The sequence below is a fragment of the Alosa pseudoharengus genome, unplaced genomic scaffold, assembly GCF_046254945.1.
Source record: "Alosa pseudoharengus isolate Yale_2024_CS ecotype anadromous, Long Island Sound unplaced genomic scaffold, YU_APseudo_1.1 YU_APseudo_1.1_scf_16, whole genome shotgun sequence".
NCBI classification, from domain to species: Eukaryota; Metazoa; Chordata; class Actinopteri; order Clupeiformes; family Clupeidae; genus Alosa; species Alosa pseudoharengus.
In genome coordinates this window covers 9,484,725-9,502,533 of record NW_027468630.1, presented here as the reverse complement: position 1 = coordinate 9,502,533, position 17,809 = coordinate 9,484,725, and the positions used below count along the sequence as shown (strand labels likewise).

The 17,809-nt window shown below is 37.3% G+C and overlaps 4 protein-coding genes across 5 annotated transcripts in view; 3 read left to right on the top strand and 1 right to left on the bottom strand.

Annotated features, from left to right (window-relative positions):
* Positions 1-2,762: 2,762 nt before the first annotated feature.
* Positions 2,763-6,689, top strand: cln6a (CLN6 transmembrane ER protein a). The gene is made up of 7 exons (XM_076286981.1): positions 2,763-2,903; positions 3,263-3,377; positions 3,460-3,558; positions 3,998-4,186; positions 4,292-4,347; positions 5,702-5,824; positions 6,055-6,689. Exons 1-7 carry the CDS (start codon positions 2,854-2,856, stop codon positions 6,323-6,325), a joined length of 903 nt encoding a protein of 300 aa, XP_076143096.1. The 5' UTR covers positions 2,763-2,853; the 3' UTR covers positions 6,326-6,689.
* A 143-nt stretch (positions 6,690-6,832) lies between these two features.
* calml4a (calmodulin-like 4a) lies at positions 6,833-9,334 on the top strand. Its single transcript, XM_076286980.1, has 5 exons — positions 6,833-7,130; positions 7,228-7,258; positions 7,723-7,863; positions 8,673-8,861; positions 9,076-9,334. The coding sequence occupies exons 1-5, from the start codon at positions 7,128-7,130 to the stop codon at positions 9,171-9,173; spliced, it is 462 nt and encodes a 153-aa protein (XP_076143095.1). The 5' UTR covers positions 6,833-7,127; the 3' UTR covers positions 9,174-9,334.
* Positions 9,335-9,528: 194 nt separating this feature from the next.
* tex9 (testis expressed 9) lies at positions 9,529-14,004 on the bottom strand. The gene is made up of 13 exons (XM_076286979.1): positions 13,918-14,004; positions 13,684-13,770; positions 13,297-13,418; positions 13,104-13,167; positions 12,917-12,993; positions 12,740-12,785; positions 12,545-12,609; positions 12,222-12,391; positions 12,037-12,119; positions 11,769-11,942; positions 10,775-10,909; positions 9,862-9,996; positions 9,529-9,763 (listed from the first exon to the last, which is right to left on the bottom strand). Exons 2-13 carry the CDS (start codon positions 13,711-13,713, stop codon positions 9,686-9,688), a joined length of 1,179 nt encoding a protein of 392 aa, XP_076143094.1. The 5' UTR covers positions 13,714-13,770; positions 13,918-14,004; the 3' UTR covers positions 9,529-9,685.
* rfx7a (regulatory factor X7a) overlaps positions 13,876-17,809 on the top strand; it is a 30,716-nt gene continuing 26,782 nt past the window's right edge. For both annotated transcript variants that reach the window (XM_076286978.1, XM_076286977.1), the window contains exon 1: positions 13,876-14,532. In XM_076286978.1, the coding sequence (XP_076143093.1) occupies positions 14,399-14,532 (134 nt within the window). In that variant the 5' untranslated portion in view covers positions 13,876-14,398. The remainder of the gene's footprint in view (positions 14,533-17,809) is intronic.

Genomic DNA, 17,809 nt, shown 5'->3' with positions numbered 1-17,809 from the left:
AAGAGGCTACATGCTGTGATTAGGCATGTCAGTAGCCTAATTGTTACATTCTCAACTCAATTTTCAGCTATGTTGGTAAGCCTATCTCTATATTTTAGTAATTTACTGGCCTTTGATAAAATAGTGAATTACATAGGCCTACCAAATATACAATTTTCAACTAATATCAATTTTCTTTAATGTTTAGTGTCAGCTTTTGCCAAGTCATCAAGTAAAGTATCTCAAATGTTGACCTAGGCTATCTTGTGTGTTATTTGTTATATGGGAGTAAGGTGAAGTCTGTGCATACTGCGTTCTAGGCCCAGTGAGTAACTGACTCCACAATAAATCTTTAAAATAAAGATAGTTATTCTTTAGGCTACTTTATGATTATCGTTTTCTTCAAGCCTTTAGAACTTCATTCCTAGTCAACATTATTTGCCTTCATCCATTAATAACACCTGGATATGGATAAAGTGATGATTGTAAGGAAACCTGTAGTGAATTAAGGAATCCTTGAATGATGTATAAATTCAGACTGTGAAAAAAAAGAAAATAGTCAGACAGTGGTTTGTAGATACACCCACTCCAATACTAAATAAGTCAAGTAGTTAATGGCAAGGATAAACCATTTCTGCCTTTTGGTTTTTCATCAACAAATTCAGCAAATGTGCATAGAAAAAAGAGTAAAGAGAAGCTAAAAATACAGATAATGGCATAAACACGTTTGGTAGGGCTGCTTTAAGACACATACACACTCACATACAGTGCACCTGCTGTAATTAATCAATTGCCACGCCAGTACTGCACAGTTGGCAAGTTGAAGCAAGCTAAAGGGATTTTGTTCTACCAGCACGTGTTAAGATGAGCAGTTCGGAGATCGACTGAGCGCCCTGTTTCTTCATGTGTCATATGCGTGTCTGTTTCTTCATGTGTTCCCTGATTATGTGTGCTGCTACCCTCTGCTGGTGAGAGCTGGTAATGCGAATTACGAGACGTTCATCAGGACATAAAAACATTACAGGCTGCCATGTGCAGACAAACTGAGTACCTAGTTGTGCTTATAAATAAATCCCAATCAACCTGCATACATTTTCCTCCTGTCAGAAATGGTAATGGTTATTGAAGGCCTAGACCCTTACAATTGTGTCATTGTATAGCAATTTCTTGGTCGATTTATATTTGAGAATATTCTTCAATTCTTCAATTTGGCTCACTCAGTTCAACCCAATAATGTGTGCCAGTTTACTAAATCTGATATTGAAAGATCTTGGCATGTGGTTTAGATTCCTAATGCATGCCCCTGAAAGAATATCCTCTTCAAATGGTGGCTTTCACCAACTCCATCAGATAAAACCCTTGAGTCTTCCACTTTTCCCACTAAATATGGCCAAGAGCTGAATGGAAGACTGCTGACTGACATGCAAAAGAACCAATGCAAGTCTGTTGTCTTGAAAACTTATGATTGATGCACTGTGTACTGTAGTTGGTTGATGGTACACATGTACCTGGTTTGACCTCAGCCCTGCTGCCCACAGAGTTTGCTTATAAATGTATTTTTATAGCTTGATAGTGCTTAGAATGTGTTTGATGTGCGAGGGTCCTTTTGCTGCTTTGCTCTCATTCTGCTTCTTTCTTCTCCGCTTGACTGTTTCACCTGCTTCAAACCCCGCACCTCCTCCCCACCTGACCACAGCTGATTCAAAGGAGATCTCTCACCAGTCTTTGCACAACTAATTAATAATTTATGTTGTAAAGAGACTTTTGGCTGGAACTGGTTCTGGTCGTTGGTGAATGATAAATAATCAACAACTACCCATGATAACCTGGAGCTCAGCTACATTACACTATAATTGATATCAAAACAAGGAAATCGAGTCAGATATAGGCCTATGACACAGCTCACTGCTGAAATTTCAACAAACTATCTCCAGGTGTATAATCAAAAGGTGCAGAGCCCAATTGCCTAAACTATATTTCATTAGTTGACTACACATTTATACGGAGCCCAGGAGGTATTGTGTGTTTACTACATAGTTCTCTTGTTATACTAAATTGTGGTCTCATTTTATTATATGCATACTAGGGCTAACCACTTACAGTCCACATCAAGCCTAAGCATTTGTTAGTAAAGTCTATATATATAGGCCTACTAAGTATTTCTGATTGCTGATTGGATCATAAACGGCCACAGAAACAAATTATTGTGTTACATGTTCCAAATGTAAAGCACTTTGAGCTGCATTCTGTGTATGAAAGGTGCTATACAAATAAAGTGTATTATTATTATTATTATTATTATTGCTATTATTATTATTATTATTATATTAGATTGTGCACTCAATTTAGTAAATTGTGCACTAATTTTACAAAAATTAAAATGAGAACACAATTTAGTAAAATGAGCACACTATTTAGTCAAATGAGTGCAAGTTTTCTGAATATACACCAAAAAATATCTTATAATGACCCCTCCAGGGTTCCGTAAGTATTCGAACAAGACAAAATACAATATAGGCTTGTGGTCAGACCCAGTAAACCTATTAGCCCTACACGATTTTCCATGAATTCTTTATTCTTCAATTTTCTTTTTTGAGTGATTTGTTTTTATCCAAATATATAATCGAAATAGCAAGACACAGTTTGTAGCTTATGGAAATAAGGCATTTAGCCAACCATTCGTTGATTCATGGTAACATTTATTTTGTAGCTTTTTTTTGCACGGAACTCTTATTATGACACGTTGAAGCCGGCAGTAGTTTTCTGACAGTGGTCATGTGAGCTGTAGGCCTACCCTTCGCCTTCTCTGCCGCTTCCTCAAATGTATTTGGTTGCTAACCTACATTCAAAATTTTTTTCTACAAATAACTAACCATGCGGAGACGGCCTGTGTCGACCGTTCTGAAATCTGCTACAGAAAATAGGTTTGGACAAAACAATTGCACACAATAGGCTAGCCTATGCTATGTTTATGTGTTGTAAGAGTTGACAGGACGGTGCTGTAAAGCGGGCTTTTTGGTTTCTTCTGCTATTATCGATTGATAAAATGTCATACATGTCATGACCTAGTATATGGTGTGCATCAATTTATTTATTTTTGTCTAGGAATTACATGGGATTTGTTGTCAGTTGTTGCCTAATAATAATAATAATAATAATAATAATAATTTAATAATAATTATGTTATTAGACAGTTGTCTAGTATTACTAATGTATGCTAATGAACTGCAATCTGTTGTTGCTTGTGATTAAAGAATTTGTGTTAAGGTTATTTGTCTTTCAGGTCTGGTTGGGAAAGGAAAGAATCAGACATGGTAAAACCACAGTTCCACTGTGATCTGTGGATATATTTCACCATTCAAAACTGGATACTTGACTTTGGCAGACCCATTGTAATGGTATGAGTCCATACTCTTTAGATTGCCAATTTATTAAACAGCATTGTGATTAAATAAATGTATACACTTTGTGTATCCTTAGATTATTCTTCCTCTGGAATGGTTCCCTCTAAACAAACCCAGTGCTGGGGACTACTTTCATATGGCTTACAACATCATAACACCATTTCTTCTTCTGAAGGTATGGTCTTGCACATCATGCCATTATCTCTTCATTATCTGTTTTACTTGTCCAGAGATGAGCAGTATTATTGAAAGCAACAGCAGATTTTAATGTGGGGAAATGGTTAATCGGATTTAGTTATCTAAAGCTTTGCCTTCGAAATGTCTTTGAGTTTTACATTTTAACAACAGCTGTAATATAACTTATATTTTATTATGTATAATGTTACCATTATAGTCACAGTTTATTGTGTTTAAGGACATCATTGCCTTTATCCTTAATGCATATCTTCTTTTTCCATGCCATCCAATCTTATGTAAAGTTTCTACGATCAAGTAAATGATGGAAGAATAGTCTTTATCACAGCTGTCAAAAAAGGATCATGAATACTTTTGGTAGTCTATAGTGATCAGGTAAGCCCTGATTGATTGGCAGAACATGTGTTTTGTTTTACAAGCTGATTGAGCGTAGTTCTACTGCTTTACCTCGCTCGGCGGTATACATCAGCATCATCACCTTCGTCATGGGCGCCAGCATCCATCTGGTAGGGGACTCTATCAACCATCGCCTCATCCTGAGTGGCTACCAGCTACATTTATCAGTCAGAGAAAACCCCATCATCAAAGACCTCAAGCCTGCATCACTGGTACAAAGAATTTCCGTTATACATCAGGAAATAGTTAATTTGGAGTGGAAACCTGGTTCAAAATCAGAGGTGATGATTATTCTGTAAATCTTTCACCATTTCCAGATTGACTCATTTGAACTACTTTACTATTATGATGAACACCTGGGGCATTTAATGTGGTGAGTAAAAAACCCACAGAATTAATTCCTGTCTAGTTAGCAATGCTATGTGTGTATATATGTACACATATGGTGTGTATATACTGTGTGTGTGTGTGTGTGTGTGTGATCATTTAGTAATCAATTAAGCTGCTTAGTTGAACACTATTTACAACCCATTGGTACGTTGAACAACTGGGAAGCCAATAATTATGGCATGATCAATGTTCTATAAATTTTAAAAGTAACAGAACAAATCTTAATAAGGTATGAATTTATACCCATGCTCTAAACCAGTTGAGACGATTAAGGGACAATACACTAAAAACAAAATTGATTCATGCTGTAATTACCCAGTTTGATCAAGTAATTCCAATAAAACTTTTTAAAGTTTAAGTGTACTTTAAATATTCATAATTTCGACATCATAATGTTATACAGGTGGCATGTACTGAGAGTAGGCATCCAGGTGTACTTAGTATTTCAACATCAATTTTAAAGGAAGATTAATTTGATATTTAAGACTTCAAGATGAAGTCTTAAACTGAAACATGCCGAATGTTGTGCCACAGTATTCACAAAGCATGGTTCATTTCAAAGCACAACATAAGATACAACTCAGCTCCAAATTCTAGTCTCTACACATAACCCTCTTTAAGAAAACTCAGGCGAAAACTTTTGTCAACACTGTTAGCTGCACGATTATCGCAGTGCTTTTCTTGCAAAGGCTCATGGGAAAACAATAAAATGATGACACCAAGGCATCCCGAGTGTTCATTTGCCTACTGGTTGAGTACTTAGGTGCTTCACATTGATCTCACATGATTTTGTTGGATAAATTCATTGCTATGATAAAAATAGGTCAGTTCAACGTAATAACATTTTGTTTGAAAGAAAAACATGGATTTGCCTACTTTCATGTTTTTTGGTTTAGTAACTGTGACAAACCCTCTTTTCCATTTTTCCCTAGCATATATGCTTACATGATTCAATTAGAAAAATGGATTAATCAATTGATTTGACCATTTGAACACAATACGGTTGTGTTTTATTCAAAACTAGACTGTTTTATGTAATTGTATGGTAAAATGGTTTGATAAATTGGACAACCCTGACTTTTTCTTTTTTACAGTGTATGATGTCATCACACTACTAAAGTGTTTTATTAAAGTATTTTAAAAATACAAAACACTGAAGTATTATGATACAAAATATGAAGGCATTTCCATCATCCCAATCAAATACAAATTACAAATATTTTGTATTTTGTATTCGTATTGTAAATGTATCAGAAATACTGCCCATCCCTGTACATATGTGTATGTTTATGTGTTGTGTACATTTGACATTTCACAATGATCTGTCTTTTTTCCAGGTATATTCCATTCTTTATCATTCTTTTTCTTTATTTCACTGGCTGTTTCACACATGTGAAAGGGCAGCAAAATATGCCTTTAGCTGGATGGATTCTCTTGGGTCCTAGTGCCCTGTACTACTGGTTAGTGTCCTCCACTCTGTCGAAAAATAAAACCAGACAAAAACCTTATATTAATACATTGTTAAATATAAGCACATGTATAGTTACGTACATTTAAACAGTGGTCAGATGAATGTGGTGTGTCAGGAGTGTAATTGTTGTACAGAAATAATTGAGTCTGCAAAATTAATTTGTGTAAATGTTTAATAACAAATCTCCCTCTCTTCACTCTTTCCTTCTTTCCATCACAGGTATCTTGTGACCGAGGGCCAGATTTTTATCTTGTACGTCTTCACTTTTTTCGCCATGGCAGCTACAGTCATTCAGCAGAGGCAAAAAGGATTTGTCCTGGACAGCAATGGCCTGTTCCTTTTCTACAACTTCATTTTAACATTGGGCCTCGTGGTGGTGTGGGTTGCATATCTCTGGAGTGATGAGGTTCTGCGGAAGAAGTATCCTGGTGTCATATATGTTCCTGAGCCCTGGTCATTTTATACATTATACATAAAAGACAGCCATTAGGCTGTACTCTCCTACTGTATTTTTCAACTAAAGGTCAAAATCCCATTTTGCCAGGCAAAATGCTATGGAAACTTTCACACAAGTGGAACAGCAAGATCTGAATCTATTCCTCTGACTTCCAAAGCTGTTACCTTGATTGCTTTACCCTGTACTGATGGAGGTTGTGTTACAGCTGAGCTAAGGTTGAACGTACATAACACAGAGATTCAACCTGTGCCTGGTGTGTCCTTTTTTATAATGACATCATTTGTTATTACTGAAGGCCAAATTTACATGTGATATAAACGGTTAATGCATTCAACCTGAGGTACAAATGTCTACTTTGCTGTAACTTTTTTAAGACCCATTAAATATTTTTGTTTCACCTTTGTTGTGCATGTTTATTTTATATGTGTATTTCATTAAGATACATATATTACATTTCAAATATCAGACTGATTAAAGCATGTATTTTAATTGTTCACAAACTGTATATATTATTGAAGGACTAAATGTTATCAGCTGTAATGTTGATTTCAGAGGAGGTACAGTTTATGCTCTGAGAAGGAAAACACTAGCCCTAAAGTGATTCTCCTATGGGCTGCAACAATTATGGCCTATTCATGGGTTTATAGCAGGGTGGTAACATAGGCTGTGTCTTGTCTGCAGGAATAATATGATACATCGTATCCAATATCTCTGTTGCCACAGCAACAGCCTATCAATTACGTCTATCCAGTGGTGGACTTTAGAATGAGCTGGTGTGGACAGCAGTTAGGCAAGGGAGTGACACTACAGGAAGTAACACACAAATCCGTCCAACATGGTAAGTGAGGAATTTCAATCTTTTCTTTTTCAACTTATGGGCTTCGTTTTAAATAACTAAAATAATTTATGCATATGATGTGCTGTTTTCTCTCTAGGCAAAGTTCCTTACACAAACTCAGATCAATGGTAAGATATTCTTGTTACACAGATGAAGATCAAATGGTGTGTGTGAAAGTGAAATACTATTCATCTTAACTTGAGGCTACAAGTGTGATTTTTGAAGGTGTCAAATTAAACCATGACTGCAGGAATAGCAGAAAGAGTTGTCCTATAATGTTTTCTACTATAATCCTTTAAACATTTTTATGTTGTGTTATTTTGTTCTCTAAAGGTAATGGTTCACTACCATTACACCTTAACAACATATGAAATGTGTACAGTATATGAAATATTCAGTACTGGAATTTCTACAAATACAGGTCTACTGATACAGTCAGATGCTTTTAAAGTCCAAGTTTGATGTTAATTGAAGTCCTGTTATGGTTGAAATTATGTTCCATGTTGATGACCAGCACATTTGAAATGGCTCTGAAGTAGTGATACAATAATTTGTTCAATGCGTGTTGTCCAATGTCATTTTCTCTCCTCAGAATTCAAAGAATGTTTTTCCCTATATGACAAGAAACGTAAAGGGAAGATTGAGGCAAAAGACTTGATCACTGTGATGCGATGTCTGGGAACAAGTCCAACCTTCAGTGAGGTGGACCGACATCTACAGGTTCATAAGATAGGTACAGACACAAATCATGAAAAGTTGTAACACATTGCTTCATTTGTTGGCTGGCACACAACAACAAAAGATAAAACAAAGGGTTTTCTTGGAAAATAGACCAGGACACATTTGTAGGAAAAAATGACATGAGCTGTCTTACATTTGACTTTAGGGCTCTTAACGCAATAAAAACACAAGCATGCAATCTCTGTGTTCTAGATCATATCTTAACTTAATAACGTAAAACCAACAATCTGTTTTTTTTTTAAAATATACCCATAACAAGAGGCTTTCATAAAGCCATGGCTTGATCCAAAGAAAAAAGGATACTCTTGTTTCCGTGCTTTTATCTCCAGTCAGTGAAGTGGTCTTTCTCTCTTCCCCACAATAATAATTAAATAGTTACAGCTCACTCAAGATTCTGCTGTCGAGAAAGCTGAAAGATACGGAGTACAGTTTATCAAATCTATCATTACAGTACAATTTACTATATCCAATCCATCTGGCACTGATTTTGAAATTGTTTAAGATCAAAATGCTAGTTGCTATCAGAATATTTGTCTCTCAAATCAAGAACAGGTAATGCGCTTTAGGAAAATCAATAAGCTAGTTTGCCATCCAGAACTGAACAAAATTCTGTGTCAAGTAGCCTTTTTTTAAAAATTTTTTTTTCCCAAATTGAATTTAATCAATATGGCTAGTCTTTTAGGGCTTGGACCACAACACACATTTGCCATGTTCTTTCATTTTTGTATGCTTTTAATCTAAACTTGCATTGCTGCACATGTCACGAATCATATCTGTCTCCCCTATAACTTTTGCCAATAGATAAAAAAGGTGAGGTAGACTTCTCCACTTTCCTGAACATGATGCACAGACAGACGCAGCAGGAGGACCCAAAGGCGGAGATCCTAGAGGCCATGCGCATGACAGACAAAAAAAAGCAAGGCTACATCCTCGCCTCTGAGCTACGAGCCAAACTAACAGGCCTAGGAGAGAAATTAACAAACAAAGAAGGTACTGACTTCCATGCACCCTTTTGCAAAATATAGATAAAATAAATATTTTTCAAGACTTCTGTCATTCTGTGGCAAGTTTCTTGCCTTCTATTTGTTATACATATTCTCCTAAAAGACACCATATAGATCATTAAACTTTTTGTGCTCTCAGTGTCACAAATTATTGACAGTTTGTTTTAGTAATTATATCACAATGACTTTGCTCCTTACAGTGGATGACCTGTTTAAAGAGGCCAACGTTGGTCGTGATGGACTTGTGCGTTATGAAGAGTTTACCAGGATGGTGACGCTTCCTCCAGTGGATTACTGAGAGAATGTTCACTATGGACACATTTTGAATATATTTACAGACAAATCATTGCATCACTCTGGTATTTGTGACACATTGGAGATGCACGTGTTTGAAACCTGTTAAAATTGCAAATGTTGGAAGATTAAATAATTTACATACTGCACCACTAGATGGCGCTCCAGTATAGATTGACTCAGATACAGCTCTGGATTGACTCAGGGATTTATATTTGTCTTTCATCCTGTTGCCAGTTTCCTTTATGGGATTTACTTTGTCCATTAGCAGTGCAGTTACACTGATTTTAAAAGAACTGTCCTGTGTATGGTAATAATAATAGTAATGTATAAACAAATATAATAAACAATATCCAAAATAATGACACAACTGTTTATTTTTAACAAAGCAACACTTATAAAATAACCAAATTCAGAATTAATTACAAAAACAATTTTTTTACAGCATGATCCGTCCGTAGTAAAGTCCTTCAATAAGTAGAAGCCTCCACCAAAACTCCTCTGAGATGATGTACACTATGACTTTCCCCAATCAAGAGCTTTCATGAACTCCTCTTCTGTGAAGGCCAACATTTTGGCAGCTTCAAAATGCATCTGCCATGGTGACAAAGGAAGAAAAGAAAGTTGTATGAAAGTTGTAAATAATGTGCTATCAGCCACTGAGCATTATACATATGCTTTTACTTGACTACCTTTTGTCGTTTCAATATATCAATTAGCTTCAATTGTTTTTTGAAGCCAACAAGAAGTTCAGCCTTTTGCTTTTCCAACTTCTTGTTCTCAGCCTGCAAGGCTTCTATTCTTTGATGCTCCTGGTGTGCAGCGTCCTTAAAAACCAGTCCAAAATGTATCATCAGTCAATAATATGAAATTATAAAAAAGGGCATGATATAATATTACGGTTATACCAACAATAGTCTAAAATTTCCCTCAGGATGAATAATGTATCTTAGAGAAATATTAGACTAATCGACCCCTGCAATTTAGTATTATGGTTCACCCGTAGAAAAGCTTCCAACAACAGGTAAAAGCCAAAAGGAACGACAAATCATCTTTAAAGGTTGTATCAGCGATAGCGGGGATACATCACTTCTGTTGATGTTCAAACAAAACAGAGAGCTAGCTCGCTACTCCCTCCCGTGCAATTAAAACTCTCCTAAACGCGCATCTCGTTGGTTATTGGTTGAAAGACTTTGTTTTGCCTTTGAGTGGGTTGCCAACCCTTGTTGATAGCAAATGTTTTTGTGTACAGATCTTGGTGCCTAGGCTGCCTACAGAGACACGTTTTTTGACGGCCTGCTTATGGGGCAGACAGCTAACAGATTGTTAGGAAAGATTAGATGAATGTGATCATTTATGTTTGGGCCTTTTTTTGGCCTGAAATCGCTGATACAACCTTTAATAAACTAAAAACATTTGTATATTTGTCCTAAGTCCAAACACCTACAAACATTTCTTGCACGGTCTACCTATTTACTTATTCTAGTCCAGTTTTTAAAATTCCTGCCCTTGACACTGTTACAATGATACAATGTAGTATCACTGCATTTTGTATACCTTACCCTGTTGATTAAGGTATACAGATGTTGTTGATATTAGAAGTACCTTTGTGGTCTGTTGAATCTTGTTCAGTTGCATCTTGTACTTCTCTGCTTCCTCCACAGCTCTGTTCAGCCTGACCTCTGTGGCACTGTACTTGTTTGCCGCCTGTTTTTCTGCCCTTTTCAGTCCATCAATTTCCTGGAATACACGTATGCATAATAACAGATAATGATTGAGGACTCCTATTGTAAATGGGTGTTAAGATATATGCTGGTGAACATGCACAAAAAGATCCACAAGAAAATTACTTAAAATTACTGGCACTATGTTAGGATTAGGTAATGATGGCACAATAAGTCGTATTATCCTACAGTGCTTTAGGCATCCTGAGAAGTGTGTAATATTTGTAAACATACATTTCATACATAACTGATTTAGATGAACCTTATGTGACCCCCAAACCCCTAAATACGACACAAGCAACAACTATCCTACCACCAGTTGATACGAAACTTCAATGACTCCATAAGAACTGCAAGTGTGCAACCTGACTCAACTCTGGGATTTATTACACAAGGCGGGTTTTACCCATGGTCTGCTAAAGACAAGGGCAAGTGAGTCTGGAGAATTTTCTGAGGGCCCAAGATAACCGTCACACAAGCCTAGCTGCTGCGCTATCACCAGCTGCAGAATGGCTTCATTTTACACAGCCAAGCTAATCATGTAAATGAGGCCATAGAGCACATTCCTCAACACAGATATTCAATTTCATCCGTCATTGGCAGCTGGGCAAAACCAGATTACCTGTTCCCTTCCTGTTTTTTTTACTCATTATGATTGATAATAATTGATAGTATGTTATCATATCTAATAAATCATATTATACATTAGGTGGATGTACCTCTAATAATACAGGTTTAGGCCCATTGACCTTTAGGTGTGACACTACTCTATATTGGTAAGTGAATGGACAGCCTGGAGGGGACTCACTCAAGGTGTAATATTTGGAGACTACCGCATGATCGGAACAGCATATTTTCACACATCGGCCACCTACTTTCTGTAATGAGGTCACTTGCTGTTGTAACCCATCACATCTTCTGTTGGCTTCCTCTGCCATGGCTCTGTGTTTCTCTATCTGGTTCTGTTGAATGTTTGTGGTTCTCTGGAGCCTAGTTCGGTCTTCTTCAGTCTGTTTTAGTTTGCTGCTCAATGCAATGTTTTCATCATCCTTAAAGACAAAGCATTCTTCTATATACATTAGAAAAACTACATTTCTGTCATATAATGGTCTTTCAATACATTTCACTTATTATTGATCTTGCCTTCTTGTTGCATTCAAATGACAGCCTTTCCAGCTCCTCTTGCATCACTCTAAGTTTTGCCTTCAAAAAACGGATCTGGGCCTCTGTGAACAAACATAATACATATTTTTGAATGACGGGATTATGATTATCAACAAATACCTCCAACAGTTATGGTGTATAGTGATGATGGACAAAAACCTGACCTGATCCCATTTCTTCCCCAACACTAGGCATAACATTTTCCTCAAGATCTTCAGGAACAACTCCATCATTCAGTTTCCCCTCAATGTTGTTAATTGTGTTTACCAAAGAGAAATCCCCATAGTCCTCTATGATAGCAACATCTTCGGCCACCGTTTCGGAGACCTTTTTCCTATAACAGAAAGCAATGGTGGAATCAGACGCATAAAGCTGCAAAACAAATCTGACCATAACGGTGAATAAATAAGGCTATCGACAATGACGGTAAATAAATAAGGCTATCGACAAACAAAATCAAAAAGTGATATAGGACAAGACAACTTACTGTGATCTCTTTTTGGTGACAATTAGCGGTTTGCTTGGCTTTAAAGCACTTTTCTTCTTTTCAGACTGTGTAGTGAAGTGGGTAATACATTTTTACAAACATGACAAATACATGACATCCTTGTTTCACTGTAATTCATTATAAAGTGTCTTCTTCCTATACAAATATTTGTTTGCCAGAGTGAAGCAAGAATACCATTGCAGCTGTCTTCCTCTCTGAGGGTGTTATTGATATCCGCTCTCTGTTAAACAAGTAAGTGTTTTACATTATGAGTCATTCATTAAATGGTCTTGCCTCTTTTTAAAGATAAATTGGATTAGTCATTGTGGGTGAACATGTCCAACATAGTCTCGAGTTATTTGCAGGCCTTACCTCAGATCCTCTTCATCGTCAATATCAATATCAAGGTGAGAGGATATAGGTTTTGACAAAACTTCGTTTTGTTCCCTCTGTGATTCGAAATACATTACATGACACGTGACATGACATGACATGCTATTGTGTGACATTGTTTATTTCTTAGCAGAAAAGGATGTAGGCCTACTTTATAGTTCCTTACCATGACTTCCTCTGCTTGTCTAACAATTTCAGCTGTCTTTGCTTCCAACTCAGCATTCAGGCGTCTAGAGAAAGCAACACAAACTGCTTATCTACAGAAATGGATAGGTCTACGTTCATTAAATCGCATGCTGAGGAATCATGCGGAAGTCATAGTTTAACATTATCACTTCCACCCAAAGGCCTAACGTTACTTGTACTCCTCCTCCTTTGCGAAGATATCCATCTTCGGTTTTTCTTTTAGTGGCGCAGAGACTGGACGGTTTGCAGGTCTGGGCAATAACTTTCCAATACCAGCCGAAGGAGGCTTCTTTGTCTGAATTGTAGAGGAAATGATAACTTGGGTCAAAAAAGCTACGTTTGATAGCTAGCTACCAAACCACCATGTGCAACATGCCTCGGCTCGCTAACCCTTTATTAGCGATAGCAAATTACCTGTGACAGCTAGCATCTATTTTACAAACGCTGTAGTCGCTGAGTTTTATCAAATTAAACCTAAAGTTGACGATATAGGAAATACATCCTTTTCGGCAAATAATTGGTAATCTGAAGTACAGTAAAAGAATGCAAAACAAACCCACCATACGAGCCGACATTGTACGTTCTGCCATATTTGCAGCCAGAGGACTTCTGTGTACAACAGCGTCACTGTTGCATAGCAACGGAAACTAGTACAAGGAGTGGAAATATGATCATTTTCTCTTCAACTAATACGGGTATTTGAATCTGTGTAGGAGTGAGTCAAAAAGCTATATGTTATTCTATTGTATTTTAAAACATATTTAAATAGTTTTAAATATCTAATTAATTGTTACCTCTTATCGCATGACTTCTTGATATGTGAACTGATTGCACAACTGTGAGCCTGGCAATGCAGTGCAAACCTGTGCGCTGCATGCAAATGCAAAGGCTTTGCAGATCCGATTTTCGTTTTGTTTATCATGTGCGTTGTGTCCATTGCGCATGCGTTTCTTCTGCCTGGCAGCAGCAACAGCGGTAGCAGCAGTATCCACCGTGATCGCAGGCGTGCAGACAGCTAGAGTGGTGGCTGCAGCGGATCAGAGAGAAGCGTGTGTTGAGCCTCGTGTGTTCGTTTTAACTTAAGTATAAGGGAATGTGATAAGACACCACCTGCTTGCATTTGAATTCCCATCCATTTCACTGTTGGAACCGTCGCTGAATTTACCATGATGTAACCGGGTGGGTCCGTGATGTACCAAAGTCGGGAAAGAGCAACCTTCTCGAGGTCCAGGTTGAGGCCTACTTATTAAATCCCCCTCCTCCCTCAACACCATCATGATGGCTGATGATCAACAACCTGGTCAGCACCAGACCACTGGTTCTGGGATGGGATCCTTGCCATCTCTGGTTCCAGGATTACAAGGGACTGAAGCGAGTGCATTGCAGCTCAAAATAAAGAACTCCATCTGGTAAGGGCGTATGACAGTAGTCAGAAGGTTGTAGCTAATATTGTTGTATGTAGTTGTGTAGCTAAGTGGTGGACTAGCTCATTGACTGGCCACTTAATTAGCTAGATAGCTAGCTAGTTTTTCTGACACTAGCTAGCTATACTAGCTTTCCAGCTAGTGCAGGGAAATAGCTAGCTGGCTAGCTACCCTATGCACTTTTTTCATTAGGAGGATGCTTAAAATTGTGTTGAATGTGTTGTGCCTAAGTAAGAGTTTAGCTAAAAGATATGAGTTTTAACAATATAGATAGTCGACGATTAGAATGCACGCTGTCTTAGTTATCTCCTCCAGTCCTATCAGTGCAACCTGTATTGGAACCTCCTCTCATGCAGTGTCAGTAATAGTTGCCAGCCAACAAGTGAATTGGAGGAACGTGCTGCCTGTTCTGCATTAGCAGATTTATGGTCAGAAATAGGTTCACAGAAATACTAACTGGGTTATTAACTAACGCTGTGCGATTTATACTTTTTGAAGCTAGGGTGGACGATGTTTTTGTAACAGAATATTAGAAAACAGACATGCGCTCTGGTTTGCCCATGTTGGTTCGGAAGGATAGTAAACAACTCCACTTGAACAGGAGGCGCCCCTCGTTTTCTAAGCTTACACTGCACAGTAACGTTACTCACTGGCATTAAAACCTTCGACTAGGTTTATTCATTATCTCTGTGTTATAGTTTGTGCTTCTAGCAGGTTGGATCTCGATGGTTATGAAGAGAATCGGTAGATTTGCAGGAACCCTCATGTTCAGTTTCTGGCCATTCAGCTGGCATAGTAGTGGTCGAAAATCAATGTAACGTTCACTCTCAAAATATGGCCATGTTTGTTTCCGAACGACAAAAGCACAAGGTGTGTATTTAAATAACTCGACTCTGCTACTGCGGAAGTACATAATCTAATGTGTTTGCTTTGAATGAATCTGAGGCTACGTGTGCACGTTTTTTCAGTGACACGGAAAAGAGATGAAAATGCTGACACGGTTTTTTGGAGCCTCCACCCCCTCACCAACTCCCTTGTTTTTGCATGTCTCGACATGCATTTCTCGACATAATGTCCAAAACGGAAGAAGCGACTATTAAACTTATTTGTTTCGTTACTTAATTAATATTTCGCATCGTCTTTATAGAAATATTGTGTTTTTAACTTTCCATTTTTTTGTTAGGCCTAAGCAGTGCCTATTAGCAGCACTGAGAAATGTGCGGTCGTTGCAACGAGTTAACTTAAGCCAGTTAATTCCGTTGACTTTGGTTAACATTTACATAGGTTATTTAGAAAACGACGAGGTCAGTTACTTTATTTGATCACACATATTTACCTTTTCCACCGATGTGTAGCCAAAATCTATCTTGTAGGGTAAAAATATAAATAATAATATAAAATGTTATCGGTTGCATGTATATTGAGGAATCCGCATTCAAGTAAAAATAACATAATCTGTGACAACTCATTTTTAGACATGACTGGATGATTTCATTTGAGTCCAAAAGTAAAGGATAGAATGGTTATTAGTAGACCTTCCCGTGGGACTAGCTATCTGTTTTTCTATGTTTTGTATGTTTTTCCTTTGTCAAACTCCCATGGTATGATGAGTTTATCTTGGGTTTTCTCTCCGGGCAAGTTCAACAGAAGTTAAAATAAGAAATGAATAATCTATCATCCATTCCATTTCTCCAGATTTAGTCACTTGTAAGGAAATACTTCACATGGTGGCATATGATCCTGCTTTGTATTATTGTGCATTTTTCAAGGATGTTGTTAGCAGAAGCATCCCTTGGGTAGCATGATAGGCTTCTGTCCATGTTTGTATCGCCTATTATAAATCACAATCCAAATGTGATGTGTCAGAAGCAGGGTTGGGTCAGATTACTTTGAAATGTAATCCATTACTGACTACAAATTACATGGCAATTTTTGTAATCAGTAACGTAATCAGTTGAATTACCAAAAACATGTAACGTAATATGATTACTTTAGGATTACTTTTAGATTACTTCAATAAATATGCCCATTAAGTAAAAGACACCACCACAAAATTGATGAAAGAATTCTCATTCTATTTTTCTCTGCTCTTCTCCAAACATGCACAACTCAGCTTAACCTTTATAAGGGCACACCTGGACAAAGAATTTAGCTTTTGCTGGATTTTTTTGACCCAGGGACATGGCCTGAGATTGGCATAAAAAAGGGAAGCCTTAAACCCAAATGACACCATGTCCATTTCAATTGTGGGGGTGAGAGAATTATTATTTTGGGATGTTTTTCAACCAGGGGGACCTAGTGACTTTCTCAAAGTAAACAGTAACACTAAAACAAGAGGCTAGGAGGAAAAGATCAGGAAGTGTGCCGAGAGACCTGCCTCAATATGTAAGTTAGTAAGTAAGTATATCTTTTGATCCCGTGAGGGACATTTGGTCTCTGCATTTATCCCAATCTGTGAATTAGTGAAGTCGAACCGGCAAGCCCAAAGGCCGAAGCCCTAACCAGTAGGCCATGGCTGCCCCAAAAGGTAGCATTTGAACATTAAACCACACCAAAATTTTAGAGCGGACCTCAATCCGTCAAAAAAGTGAGCACAAGGCCAAAGTGATGGCAAATAATCGTTCCTGCCTCAAAACCCAGATTGCTGCTAAAAAGGTGCAGTCTACAATCATTGTGGAGACATGAAGAGGCTTAGTGGGTATTATATGGACCATTTTGAGAGCGGTAAATAAAGATGTTTCCAGTGATTGTTTAAAAAGGGTATGAATAATTTTGAACACGCAATTTTTAATAAAAATGTTAAAAAAGATAAAAACACTTTTATCTAACAATGTAACTGTAATCTGATTACACAGTCTTTTTATTGTAATCTGGGCTGATTATAGTTACTTGTACATGTAATCCGTTACTACCCAACCCTGGTCAGAAGTGACTTAAATGCTGATAGTTGGTTCTTTGTGAGGTTTGGATGAACAAACTCTGAATGAACAGCTCTCATGATTGTCAGCACACAGCCCTAATAGTAATTTAATTGGATGATACTAAAGTTTAATTAGGTGTGGGAAAATGTAACATTTCCTGGAGTTAATATTCTAACCAGCACACTTTATGGTACACCATTCTCAAATCTCAGTGACTGTTGACTGTGATTAATTTAAGACTGGCTTCCCACCACCTACTATCGTCTAAATCCTAAAATATTTACAGTAGGTTCATCTACATTACCATACATGTCTGAGCATGGGGTTGACGTTTAGAACAA

Excerpts from the sequence above, each read along its gene's own strand:
- cln6a (XM_076286981.1), top strand. The coding sequence starts at position 2,854 with ATGCGGAGACGGCCTGTGTCGACCGTTCTGAAATCTGCTACAGAAAAT. Across the intron at positions 3,378-3,459 it reads TTGGCAGACCCATTGTAATG|ATTATTCTTCCTCTGGAATG; the intron begins GTATGAGTCCAT and ends GTGTATCCTTAG. Across the intron at positions 5,825-6,054 it reads CCTAGTGCCCTGTACTACTG|GTATCTTGTGACCGAGGGCC; the intron begins GTTAGTGTCCTC and ends TTTCCATCACAG.
- calml4a (XM_076286980.1), top strand. Across the intron at positions 7,864-8,672 it reads TCTACAGGTTCATAAGATAG|ATAAAAAAGGTGAGGTAGAC; the intron begins GTACAGACACAA and ends TTTTGCCAATAG. Across the intron at positions 8,862-9,075 it reads GAAATTAACAAACAAAGAAG|TGGATGACCTGTTTAAAGAG; the intron begins GTACTGACTTCC and ends TGCTCCTTACAG.
- tex9 (XM_076286979.1), bottom strand. The coding sequence starts at position 13,713 with ATGGCAGAACGTACAATGTCGGCTCGTATG. Across the intron at positions 12,994-13,103 it reads GACAAGCAGAGGAAGTCATG|AGGGAACAAAACGAAGTTTT; the intron begins GTAAGGAACTAT and ends TTCGAATCACAG. Across the intron at positions 9,997-10,774 it reads AGATTCAACAGACCACAAAG|GACGCTGCACACCAGGAGCA; the intron begins GTACTTCTAATA and ends CTGGTTTTTAAG.